General features: G+C 42.3%; 1 protein-coding gene and 1 non-coding gene across 6 annotated transcripts in view; both read right to left on the bottom strand.

The window, feature by feature from the left end:
- CEP295 (centrosomal protein 295) overlaps window positions 1-12021 on the bottom strand; it is a 57006-nt gene that overhangs the window by 31569 nt on the left and 13416 nt on the right. For 4 of the 5 annotated variants that reach the window (XM_075198730.1, XM_075198732.1, XM_075198734.1 and 1 more), the window contains exons 9-19: window positions 10799-10957; window positions 10230-10412; window positions 9054-9160; window positions 8296-8481; window positions 6046-6140; window positions 4997-5963; window positions 4685-4805; window positions 3003-3203; window positions 2675-2875; window positions 1227-1336; window positions 714-849 (exon numbers count right to left, since the gene is read on the bottom strand). In XM_075198730.1, the coding sequence (XP_075054831.1) occupies window positions 714-849; window positions 1227-1336; window positions 2675-2875; window positions 3003-3203; window positions 4685-4805; window positions 4997-5963; window positions 6046-6140; window positions 8296-8481; window positions 9054-9160; window positions 10230-10412; window positions 10799-10957 (2466 nt within the window). The remainder of the gene's footprint in view (window positions 1-713; window positions 850-1226; window positions 1337-2674; window positions 2876-3002; window positions 3204-4684; window positions 4806-4996; window positions 5964-6045; window positions 6141-8295; window positions 8482-9053; window positions 9161-10229; window positions 10413-10798; window positions 10958-12021) is intronic. The other variant, XM_075198731.1, reaches the window with a different exon arrangement.
- On the bottom strand, window positions 1086-1154 carry LOC142141879 (small nucleolar RNA U2-19). Its single transcript, XR_012688912.1, has one exon. It is a non-coding gene; the product is annotated as a small nucleolar RNA U2-19 (small nucleolar RNA).

Genomic DNA, 12021 nt, shown 5'->3' with positions numbered 1-12021 from the left:
TTACCCATCCCTCTCCACCTCCCTCAGACACAGTATATTGCTTTGTTGTTTGATCACTATAATTGTAGAAAACAAATCCCACCTGTCTAAATGTAGACCTAGAATGAATGAACAAGATGCATGTAATAATGTATCCATGGAGCAAGTGCTAATTACAGGTGGAAGATACGATTAGCTATTACCGTTTAGTGTTTTCTCCATTTATTTTCCTGCTGGGACTTTAAGTAGAGTAATCATTATGAATCCCCAGGAGTGTATCTACCAGGAGCCCACTATGTCCCCTCCATCCTCCCCCCTTTAACACACACATAACTCTACCTCCATCTCTAGTACCTCTCACGGTCTCTGCACTACCCATAGAGTCACTACATGAGGATGCGAAGAGACGTACAAGCTAATCGTCAAACACTTATGACAGTAGTGGAGGAGAAGAGGCCGTGAGCTGGAGGAGAGGAGATAAAATGAGCTCTGCTGCTTGAACCTTGATTCTCACTTTACCTATCCAGCATTAGAACCGCTAAGCAACAGTTTGGGGGGTGGTTAAGTTGGGCATTTTAAAGTCAGTGCTTCATAGCAAATCTCAGCCTCCATCTTTTTTTAAACAAATCCCTGTTTAAGACACCAATTACTTAAGCTGTAACATCATTTTAAGACCCTTCTGCTTCCCGCTGTTGCAAGACAAGGCGACATTAATGTATGCTGTAAACACATACCAGAGTTCACAGGACTTGAATCGGTCTTCTCGCTCGTCAGGAAACTGCCAGTCGATATGGTTGTTGTAGACAAATAGTCACCGATGGCATCTGGGCTCCTTCCGTGTGCCGCTTCCCCCTGCACAGACAGACGAATCTGTAACCGTCCAACAGATACGGAACATTAAATAAGTCTCAATGGCAACCTGAGCTCAGACCAAGTGTAGAAATCGCCATGGTTTAGTCCTGGAGGGTGTGAACTTCATCATAGCTCAGATAAAACAAAACAAACCACTCACAACCCAACCACAGACTGGAATGCTAAAAACACACAACACAAGCGCACATAAACACACAAAGACAGACAGACACAAATACATAAAACACTTTGCTTCCCGGGTTTTGAGAAATCATGAACCAGCAAGGCTGGAGATCAGATTTGGCTACTTTTCATCATTGATCATTTTTCAGATTTTAAAAATGACCTCAGATAATATAACCAATTAATTATCACAACTTTTTTATTATACTTACAAGCCAAGCATTATCCTCCTCGTGTGACCGGTGTTTAAGTAACACATCCCTGTTATTATTAGCAGATAAACCAGGCAGATTTAGGTGCGTGGCTGGACTATGTGGATGATCTGAATGAAAGAGAACAAAAAAAGAAGATCAAACCCCGATCATCGACCTCTACATTGCCCTATAGACACTTAAATTATATATGGCAAAATACTGCTCGCTATGAAATAACTGCAAGAAAGACAATTCTAAGGGTCAATGTATCAAGCTGCGAGTTTCTGATGGGCTTGAAAAGTGGAGATGTTGCCTATAGCAACCAATCAGATTCTAGTTATTTTGGAGAATGTACTAAATAGAAGATAACTAGAATCTTCTCCTTACTGGCCTCTCCCACTCCCATCTTGCCCCCATCCGCTCTATACTCAATGCGGCTGCAAGACTCATCTTCCTCGCCTTACACTGGCTCCCCTTTCCCTACAGAACCCTTTTCAAACTCCTTACCACCACTTACAAGGCTCTCTCCCAGTCTACTGCCCCTTATATCTCTAACCTCCTCTCCATTCACACTCCTGTCTGCTCCCTGCGCTCGGCCAATGATCGCCGCCTCTCCTCCACTCTTATCACCTCTTCCCACTCTAGAATCCAAGACTTCTCCCGTGCGGCCCCCCCATCACCGAAATGACCTCCCTCGCTCCATCCGTCTCTCATCCAATCTGTGCTCCTTCAAACGGGCACTTAAAACTCACCTGTTCCTTAAGGCCTACCAACCATCCACTTAACCTCTCATCTCTTCTGCTCGTCCTCCCCTGACCCCTCTTCTCTCTCCTCTTTGCTTCACTGGCTCTCTTTTGTGCCCGACTTTGTTAACCCTCCCTTAGGATGTAAGCTCGTACGAGCAGGGCCTTCTTCCCTCCTGTCTCTAAACCTGTTCTTCCGCTCTGTCTCTACTGTATTTGCCTGCCCGGAGTTTCTGAAGTATTGGTACTTTGTGTTTATTGTTCTGTACTGTTTTACCCTGTATAGTCTACTGTTAGTACTGTGTGCGGCGCTGACTGGTTGCTATAGACAACATCTCCACTTTTCAAACCCGCCGGCAACTCTTGAATTCTTGGCAGAAATTTTCATTATGATTTTTGAACAGTCATCTAGGAAAATACAATATTTTCATCTATAAAGACACCATTGTGGTTATATTTTGGGGTGACCGGTCCAGTTTATTATAGAAAACGCTTATTGGTGGCAACAAAGGATTAGTAAAAGTGTAAATGTTGCCCATTCATTTAAAAACAGAATTCAGTTTAACTGAGATTTTGAAAAACTACCTCTACGTTATCGCCAATATGTTCTAAGTAATTAGACACATAGGCATCATTTGCAGCTGGATAACGTACAATTTATAATTGTGTCAGTATGGATTTACATTCAAGGTGTGAAGCAAGAGAATGGCGCAGAGCGGTTACCTGAGCCACTCGGATCATGTGAGGTCTCCAGAGATAACATCTCTCTCCAGCATAACTTGGTGCGGCTCTGGTTTGCGCTGTCGTTACAGCTCTGGTCTTTGCTGCTGGTGGATAACTTTGATAGGTCCAGATCACTGCTTTTCTTACTAATATCTGGGCTATAGCTCACAGATTCCTCTCTTCCAGATTTTTCATTCAAGCCTAAGTATATAGTGTGAGGAAGGTGTTGGTGATAACCAGAGTATTGAGTACAATAGAATTTAGGCATCTGCCCATTTAAACAAGCAAACACAGGCAAAACCAATCACACGGCAGATTTGTTTCGTACCTGGATGGATTTCCTTGTGCTCAGCTAATCCTGCGCTAGAACGTCGCCCACTAGTGGGCGTCTCAGTTTCCATGATGGCACTCAGCTCATGCTGCTCCAGGAACGGACCTAATTTGGTCTTTGTAACGGGTGGCTTTGAGGGTCTCCATCTCTGCTCTCTTCCTGGAGGTCTCATTAGACCGGTGTTACTCAGCTCTTTGTCTATAGGGGAAAGAGTCATCTTTGTTATATACGAATGCCACCAGCAAAGTTATTTAACCTTTTAGCTACATGAGCAAAAGGAATCTTCTTAAACATACACGTAAGTCTTCATGGCCTGATTCCATTACATCATAAAATTGTGTAACTTCAAGAGGACGCTTACCCTGAATCGGGTGCATGTGCGAGTTCATATCTCTCATGTAATCAAAAATATTTACTGTAGGGGACCTAGATGGTGGGTTAGGACTCGCCCTACGTGGTGGGTTAGGACTCGCCCTACGTGGTGGGTTAGGACTCGCCTTACTTCTCCCTATAAACCCCCTCCATGGTTTTCGTTAGCACAGGAGACAAGAAAAAGTAGTTGAACAGAGGGGTTGGGCTCATCTGGTCCTCCAAAAGACTAAGAAAAGGAGTTAACAGGAAGCTTAAGATCCCCTTTTCTTTATCTGCCATAGGTGGATGTCCCATAACCACCTTCAACGGGAGAGGAGGAATGTACAACAGCCTTGTGGACCTTCCCACCAAAGACAGCTTCTGACTAGACGGCTACTCTGCAAACCTAGTCCTCCAACAATCCATGACAAACCAGCCAAGAAGGACCAAAAGCCCTGGCTGAGCCCCTTTACCCTTTCAGTGCATAGAAAGTGAAAACAGTCTCCCTCCTCGCTATAGAGTACAACGTTAAAACTAAGAGCATGGTCCTGGCCGATTTACAGGATAATGGAAAACTTAAAAAAAATATAAAAATGAAAAGAAATGTAATTTACATTATAAAGTGATGGTAGACATTGCATTGAACGGGATCCGCTATTATAAAGCAGTCAAGTACATACAGTCCATTAGCTGCAGTACACAACACTGTACCATATAAAGACATTACAAATAAAATTGTAAAGCCCTTTCCAGTAACTGTTACTTCTGAACAGCAATCAGTATTTCATGAAATAAAATAGATCAAACACCTGTTTTTCCAGGCAGAAGAAAATGGAAATGCATATATAAGCACTTTATATGAAAGATATTTATTTCACTTTCATTTAAATCATTTGAAACCTAGAAATGGGTTGCAGAACCCGTGGCTTTCCAGCTACAATGGATGTAATGGATATCTGCTTGTCCTTTATTTGATAATTTCTAAAGACTGAAACCAGTTCAGAAGCAAATGTATTAAGTCATATGTAAGAATTAGCTTTATATAGGGACAAGTAGAATAGCGGTTGGCAGTTAGAAACGTAGAACATTTTTTGGACATAATTTTCTAATGCTCCGATTGGCTACAGGTTGGTTCCACCAAACAGAAATCCACATAGACAAGCAACACAAGCATAATAAAGTAGGTGCTTGATATCTCATAACTCAGTGTAATACAACTTTAAATTACAAAAAAAAAACACAAAAAACAAACAAGTAAGAAAAAGTAAAAACCAACAATACCTAAAACCATCAAAAACAGTATTTAGTCTTTAAACTGTATCCCTTACTATTAGCCATTGTGGCCTCTTCCTGATCGTCATCCAACGCCTTCAGCAGAGTAGACATAAAATGATAATGTTCGTTCTCGGGAATTAGGAATAAGTCGGTGGGTAATGTCCTTTCCCTTGCCTTTAAAATAAATAAAAATTATACAAAAAAAAAAAAAACAAACAAAAAGAAAAAAAACAGACCTTCATCTAATGCTCTTGTCATTAGAATATACACATACACATATATACATACATTCATCAGCCTCTATATCTCAAGGCTCATGCGCTACTAAACAGGAGAACATATATGAAGATACATTATTCTGGTACCTCTCTGGAGCCAAGGAGATTTCCCAAAGACTCTTGGTGTTGTCGCATTTGTTCCTCCAATTCCATCTGTTTCTGTAGGAGATGCTCTTCTTGGATTTTTTGCTTGGACAGTAGAGACTCTCGTTTTTTATCCAGTTGAACCTGCATCTCCTTCAGCTGGTCCTGTTGAGCGTGGATCTCTGCAGTGGAGGAAAGAAGTCTCTCCCGGAATTCATGGACACTGGAGAAGTCGCCCAAGTCTTTTTTGCTTATGTGTGTTTGAGGAACTGTTATAGGGGCATTTGGTTCAGAAAAATCAATATTGGGTAGGCCTAAAGAAAGAGTTGAAGGAAGTGGATGGTATGATGTACCCGATGACGTATCGTGGTCTCCTGGGCTTGAGGTGGAGGAATATTTTTCTGACCCTACTAGAGCACGTTGTGGTCTACTTCTGTCTTCATCTGGACTCTGATATTGTGCATCTGTGTCAGATAACAGAACTTGGGAATCTCTGTCTCCACTGAAGATACTGTGTGGGGAGGTAGCAAGGACAGGTCTTTTAGCACTGCTTGTGAGTTTATGGGGGTCAACAACATGTGTCGAGAAAACACTGGGTGAGAAAGGAGCCATTTCAAGCTGCTCCTGTGAAGTCCTCCCATTCCTGGAACTGATCTGTCCAGAGCATACTAGACCACATGGTTCATTCTGTTGTTTCGACGGTTGAATCACCGTAAGCCGAGAATTGTATGGCTCGGTCATTTGTAGAGGCACAGTAACATTCCCACCAGGGGCAGAAGACGAAATAGTCCTACAAATATTGTTACTTTCGACTGTTTCTGGCTTTGGGCTTTGCCGAATGTCTGTGCTCCCCTGACCTCGATCTGTGATTCCCTGGAAAGATGTTGATAAATGAGGATAACGCTTCTTCAGTAATGCCTGGTATTCTTGCAAACGTTTCCGTGCCTCATCTACGGATTGCTTATGTTGCCTAAAACAAGAGAGAATTATTGTCATACCAGAAGTAGCGTACGCTGTGTGACGGAGCCTTAATACTTATCAACAAGAAATACCTATTCTGTTGTAACAAGCGTTGCTGGTACTCCCGAATGACCTGAATATGGAGACTCTCAGCAGATACGTTCAACTCCGAAATTGGCGCCGCCGACTAATATTGTGAGATAAAACACTACTGTTAAAAACAGTTTCTCCACAACATGACAAATCAAGACATCAAGTACTTGTGATAAGGCTTTCCTGGTTAAAATCGCTGGGTGTGAATCCCAAACCCTTTACAGCCTATTCCAGAACTCTGATCCCTTTTTATTAAGGCTTGAAAATGTGTAAGTGATAAAGGGGGTTTGTCCACTTTTAAACAACTCCTAAGCTAACCTTCACCCTACTTATAGAAGTGCTGAAAGACACTAGTTTTCCCAGAAGAGACATGCATTAAAGGCCAATTATAGACTACAAACCATGTAACAGATTCCATAGACCTGGGGGTAAATGTATCAAGCTGAGAGTTTTCCGGCGGGTTTGAGAAGTGGAGATGTTGCCTATAGCAACCAATCAGATTCTAGCTGCCATTTTATAGAATGTACTAAATAAATGATAGCTAGAATCTGATTGGTTTTTCAAACCCGCTGGAAAACTCTCAGCTTGATACATTTACCCCCTGAATTTGAGAATGCAAGCTGGCTCCCTGCTTCAGGAGAACCCTGCTATATACACCATATGTAGGGAGCAAGTTTAATTAAGAATGTTCTGCCCAAAAGTGAAACCCCTTCCTTAGTTACAGATAACATACATAACTGCAATAGGGATGTTGAAGCAGATGCCAACTGAAACTTACATGTTACACAAAATAAAGTTGGATTTTTTTTAGAGCATTTTAAAGCATTGTCAAAGAATCAGCAAAATTGTCTGCACTCTAAGAAAACGTCTGGGATGAGCTAAACATGCTCTGACTATTGCTGCCTATGACCAGCCTTTGTATTACAACATACATACCAAATAATACATCATACTGATGTTTACACAAATATGCACAATTTACAAAATGTTGTGCAGACAAGAGAAACATCAAGCTGTATGTCAGGGCTGGACAGATCCATGAAGCCAGGTAGTCAATGCACTGGTGTCTACATCTCTATTGATGTGATTGGCTGCACATCTCCCCTGGCTCCTAGATATGAATGCCCGACTCCTGAATTCTAAAATTATTTTGTACCCTGCTGTAAGCTACAAAGCAAACGTCAAAAACTTATGTGAAAACGATTACACAGCAACCATCTGTTCCGCATATAAAACCTACTCAGGAAACACAAGGGAGAGGCTTCTCTTAAAAATAAACTGATAGTATTTGAAATCAAGCTTTGACATGGATGTAATGTATTTATTATAGCTGTCAGATCTTATTGCTTCTACAAATGCAAAGGTCAACAACAAAAAAAAATGCTGTGACAGTTAACATCTTAATTGCCAGGCTACATTTTCTCTCCTGCATGCAATGTCTGAGAAATGGCCAACAAGTCTTCACAAAAGCTGCGGTGGCTTGATAGATTGTAAGCTTCTCACAACCAGAGCCCATTCTTGCCTCTGTCACAGATCTACACCTTCTCCACCAGTCACGTATGTCATTGTTCTCTTCCTATATGAATATTTAATTTTTCATATGGTCTGTCCGGTGCTACGGAGTTTGCCTTGTCTTATAAATAACCAATGATGATATATAATATACAGGACTGCATAGAGATACAAAAAATAAACTGCTCCAAGATACTGTTGTTTTTCAAATTGCAAGCGGAGAATTTTAAATGCTTTAGGATTCTTAATGGCTGCCCCCAGATTGGTATGTGTACTCTGCTCTTCCTGCATCCAGCTTTCATTAGGGACATAAAGTCATTGCTAATTTTTATTTTTATTTTAAAACAGCTGTCCCACTTCTTAAAAAGACAGCACCTACTAGGCAAGAGGAACAAACTCCAGTCCACGGATACCAAATCTGATGGAAACCGTTGTAATTTATATTGTAAGATCTTTGGAGAGAAGCATTCTGGGAATTTAGATTATCTTCGAGGTGTGCAACTATTGTACACATTCACATTTCGTTGTCTATCATTATAGGATCGAAGACCCATGTAAGTGGACCAAATGTCCTGCACACAGTGTCCCTTTGGGAGAGGAACCAATATTGATATGTGAATGCAGCCTACACGAAGGCCACACTCTCAGAACAGCCTTGAAGCAAACAGGTTCAGCTTACTTTGACAAGCGTTTTGCACGTGATGACATAATGCTGTTATAGTATAGCAGGTACTTACCACAGGCTCACTCTCCGACACCGCTGGCTCCGGCTTCTCGTCCTCTACAGCGTTGCCGCTTTCCCCCTGCGCTTCCTGCATTTGGAGCTGCATCTTACAGTATTCTGCCTCTAAACTTTTTCGCTCCTCTTCTAGTTTACTGAGTAAATCCAGTTGTTCCTGCTTCTGTCGCTCTAGGTCTTCCATCTGTGAGAACATTAGGTGCGCTATTATTTATAATAGAGTGCCTCAGTAATAGACTGACTGGGTAGGAGGGCCCTAGCTGCAACATTACAATCTGCAGAAACAAAGTATCAGATGGGTCGTACAAATCAATACACAAACCGGAGCACATATCCCTAAGGCGGGTTTCTTACGCACGACTCACTATGTCACCAGTACTAATGCGTTTTCTCCTGGGTGAACTAGTCATCATATATTTATTTATATAGCGCCACTAATTCCGCAGCGCTGTACAGAGAACTCACTCACATCAGTCCCTGCCCCATTGGGGCTTACAGTCTAAATTCCCTAACATACACACACACACACAGACTAGGGTCAATTTTGATAGCAGTCAATTTACCTACTAGTATGTTCTTGGAGTGTGGGAGGAAACCAGAGCACCCGGAGGAAACCCACGCAAACACGGGAAGAACATACAAACTCCACACAGATAAGGCCATGGTTGGGAATTGAACTCATGACCCCAGTGCTGCGAGGCAGAAGTGCTAACCACTAAGCCACCGTGTCAAACGACACTGGATAAAATAACTCACCTTTTTCTGCCTCTCGGCCTCCATTCTGATGAGCATGGCCTGTTCCTGGGGATGGAGCAGGATAGAATTCCCAGCGAGAACAGTGTTTTCACTCACGTACATAGAGTCTAAGACAGAAAAAAAAAAAATGATCAAAGAGCAGCTCTGTCAGACTGTGAAATAATACATCAAACTGAAAGTTTCAAAAGGAATGGGATAATTCAATGGACTTCTATGTCAAAGACGTGAGGATATAAAGTACAAAATGTGAAACAATCCTCTCCTCTTCCACTTATTTCAAAGTCTTAAATTCTGATTAGAGACCCTTATGAATTTCAACAGAATACTTTATTTTAGAAGTAACAGGTTGTTTCTATTCTTACAGCATTCAAACATTTGTGTTGTGGACGCTGCTCTCATAGGCTACAAACTTATCTAACCCTGTGAGCACTGTCATTCTCCGATTGGCTACAGGATGACCTAGCCCTGTCATTCTCCGATTGGCTACAGGATGACGCCCAGAGAGCACTGTCATTCTCTGATTGGCTACAAGTTGATCTAGCCCTACAAATGCTCTAATGGTTCAGACACAACATGGTGAATGCAGTTGACACAGAGCTGGCCTTTGCATTATAATTTGGCATTCTCCCTACTAACTGAAGCCCTAGACACACTGGAACATGACACCTAGTATTTTTGGTGGGTACAGTCCTTCAGTGATTTTGGAGGACTCAAACCATATTTAAGTCTATTACAAGTGGTCACTGTCCATTATAAGTCGAATATGAACCTATGTGGAATGATTTCCACATACGCACAAAATTTACCCGGAAAGACTAAAAGATCTTAATATATATAGTTTGGAGCAGAGAAGGGAGAGGGGGGACATGATAGAAACTTTCATATATATCAGGGTTATAACAAGGTACAGGAGGAAACATTTTACAAAGGAAGAGAAGTATTAGAACACGGGGACATGCACTGACACTGGAGGGAAGTAGGTTCAGAGGAAGAACTACTTCACAGATAGAGTAGTGGATAAGTGGAATAGCCTCCCATCAGAGGTGGTAGAGGCTAATACAGTAGAGCAGTGTAAGCATGCTTGGGATAGACATAAGGATATCTTTATAAAGGATGAATGATTTTAAAAAAGAAATTAGCAGAGTAATTAAGAGGGATACAGAGATCTGGGATTACCTCCAACAGACTTGTCTTGTTCTTGAGGAGCATCTGACCCATTGTCAACGGGCAGTGATCCCGACTCCAGAGTGTCACTGACTGTGTCCACGTCACTCTTAGCGCTCCACTGGTCCTTCTGAGTCCTTATTCTGTTTAACAACTTCCTCAGCACAAGCCTGGATTGTGGTTCTCTGGTTTCTTCTACAAAACATGGCAAAGGACACATAAATAACAATTAAATCTCTTGAAGATCCTATTTTAAAAGCAAAAAAACCATCTACTCCCTTCCACTGAAACAATATTTCTTGGGTGCACACTGCAGAGGGAGCTACAGTGATGCCTTGGCAAATATAAATTCACTGGGAACTAATAATTTCACTGAGCTATGAGACCCTTTGTGTCTCATGCATCACTGATGTCCCTAGAGAATCAATCAACTGTTTCGCTAATAAAGGTTCAGTGCATAAATGGCTGCCTTCGCTGTGTGTAGGAGACTATGGATGGCTTCAAGATCAATGATTAATCCAAGCAATATTTACAACATTATTCAAAAGCAAAAAGCAACTCGGTGTCTTCTAACTCCTGACCTTGTGGTTCGGCCAACGGGTCTGGTCCTCCCGAGCGATGCCTCGGTGCAGACACTGCTTCCGGCTCCACAGACAAATCCAGCTCTTCATCCACACTTGTGACAGAGGGCTCAGGCAGCGGCTGGGGCTTTAGGTGCAGGATCATGTCCCCTTTCATCTCTTAATACAGAAAATGTGTATAGAGTAAGTATGCAAAAGGAACATTTATAACAAATATAAAAGCTTCTAAGTAAATATTTTACAGATGTAGAGAACAAAAAAACAAAAAACAAAGAGTGGTTGTTTCCTCTTCTAGAAGTTGGGTTCAGTTTGTAGATGCATTCACATGATGTTGTCTATGGACAACATGCAACTGGCAATGTATGTTCCATACTTAAAACGGCACCACCTATTGGCCGTTTATACGCACTGCATCTAAACTATACTATTAAATCACTTCTCAACAGCATTTCATTAATAGAGGATATTGTGTATCTGGAGGCATTGTAACCAAAAGTGATTACTACAAATATACAAAACAAGTAAATCCAAGTATAATAAACCACTAGTCAAACAGGTGAGGTTGGTGGATTTTAAAGGAGTCCCCTTTAATTCAAATAGTTAAACATACACAAGCTAAAAGGAAATTAAGGAAGCACAAACAGCTGAATAGAGAAAGTATAAGAGATATAAAATGATAGAGACAAGCAACTACATATTCAGTGCTACACACTCACATCCTAAGCAACAAATTCTCTGCAAACAGTCCATAAGGTATGGGGGAATGAGCGCCAAAGCTCATTCCGGCAAGCCGGTACGGGGGGAATGAGCGGAAAAGCTCATTCCGGCAAGCCGGTACGGGGGGAATGAGCGCCAAAGCTCATTCCGGCAAGCCGGTACGGGGGGAATGAGCGCCAAAGCTCATTCCGGCAAGCCGGTACGGGGGGAATGAGCGCCAAAGCTCATTCCGGCAAGGCGGTAGGGGGGGAATGAGCGCCAAAGCTCATTCCGGCAAGGCGGTAGGGGGGGAATGAGCGCCAAAGCTCATTCCGGCAAGCCGGTATGGGGGGAATGAGCGCCAAAGCTCATTCCGGCAAGCCGGTACGGGGGGAATGAGACCAAAAGCTCATTCCGGCAAGCCGGTACGGGGGGAATGAGACCAAAAGCTCATTCCGGCAAGCCGGTACGGGGGGAATGAGACCAAAAGCTCATTCCGGCAAGCCGGTACGGGGGGAATGAGCCCA

This window comes from Mixophyes fleayi, chromosome 2 (genome assembly GCF_038048845.1).
Source record: "Mixophyes fleayi isolate aMixFle1 chromosome 2, aMixFle1.hap1, whole genome shotgun sequence".
Taxonomy (NCBI): domain Eukaryota; kingdom Metazoa; phylum Chordata; class Amphibia; order Anura; family Limnodynastidae; genus Mixophyes; species Mixophyes fleayi.
The sequence above is the reverse complement of the archived record's forward strand: the minus strand, read 5'-3'. Positions and strand labels throughout refer to the sequence as shown.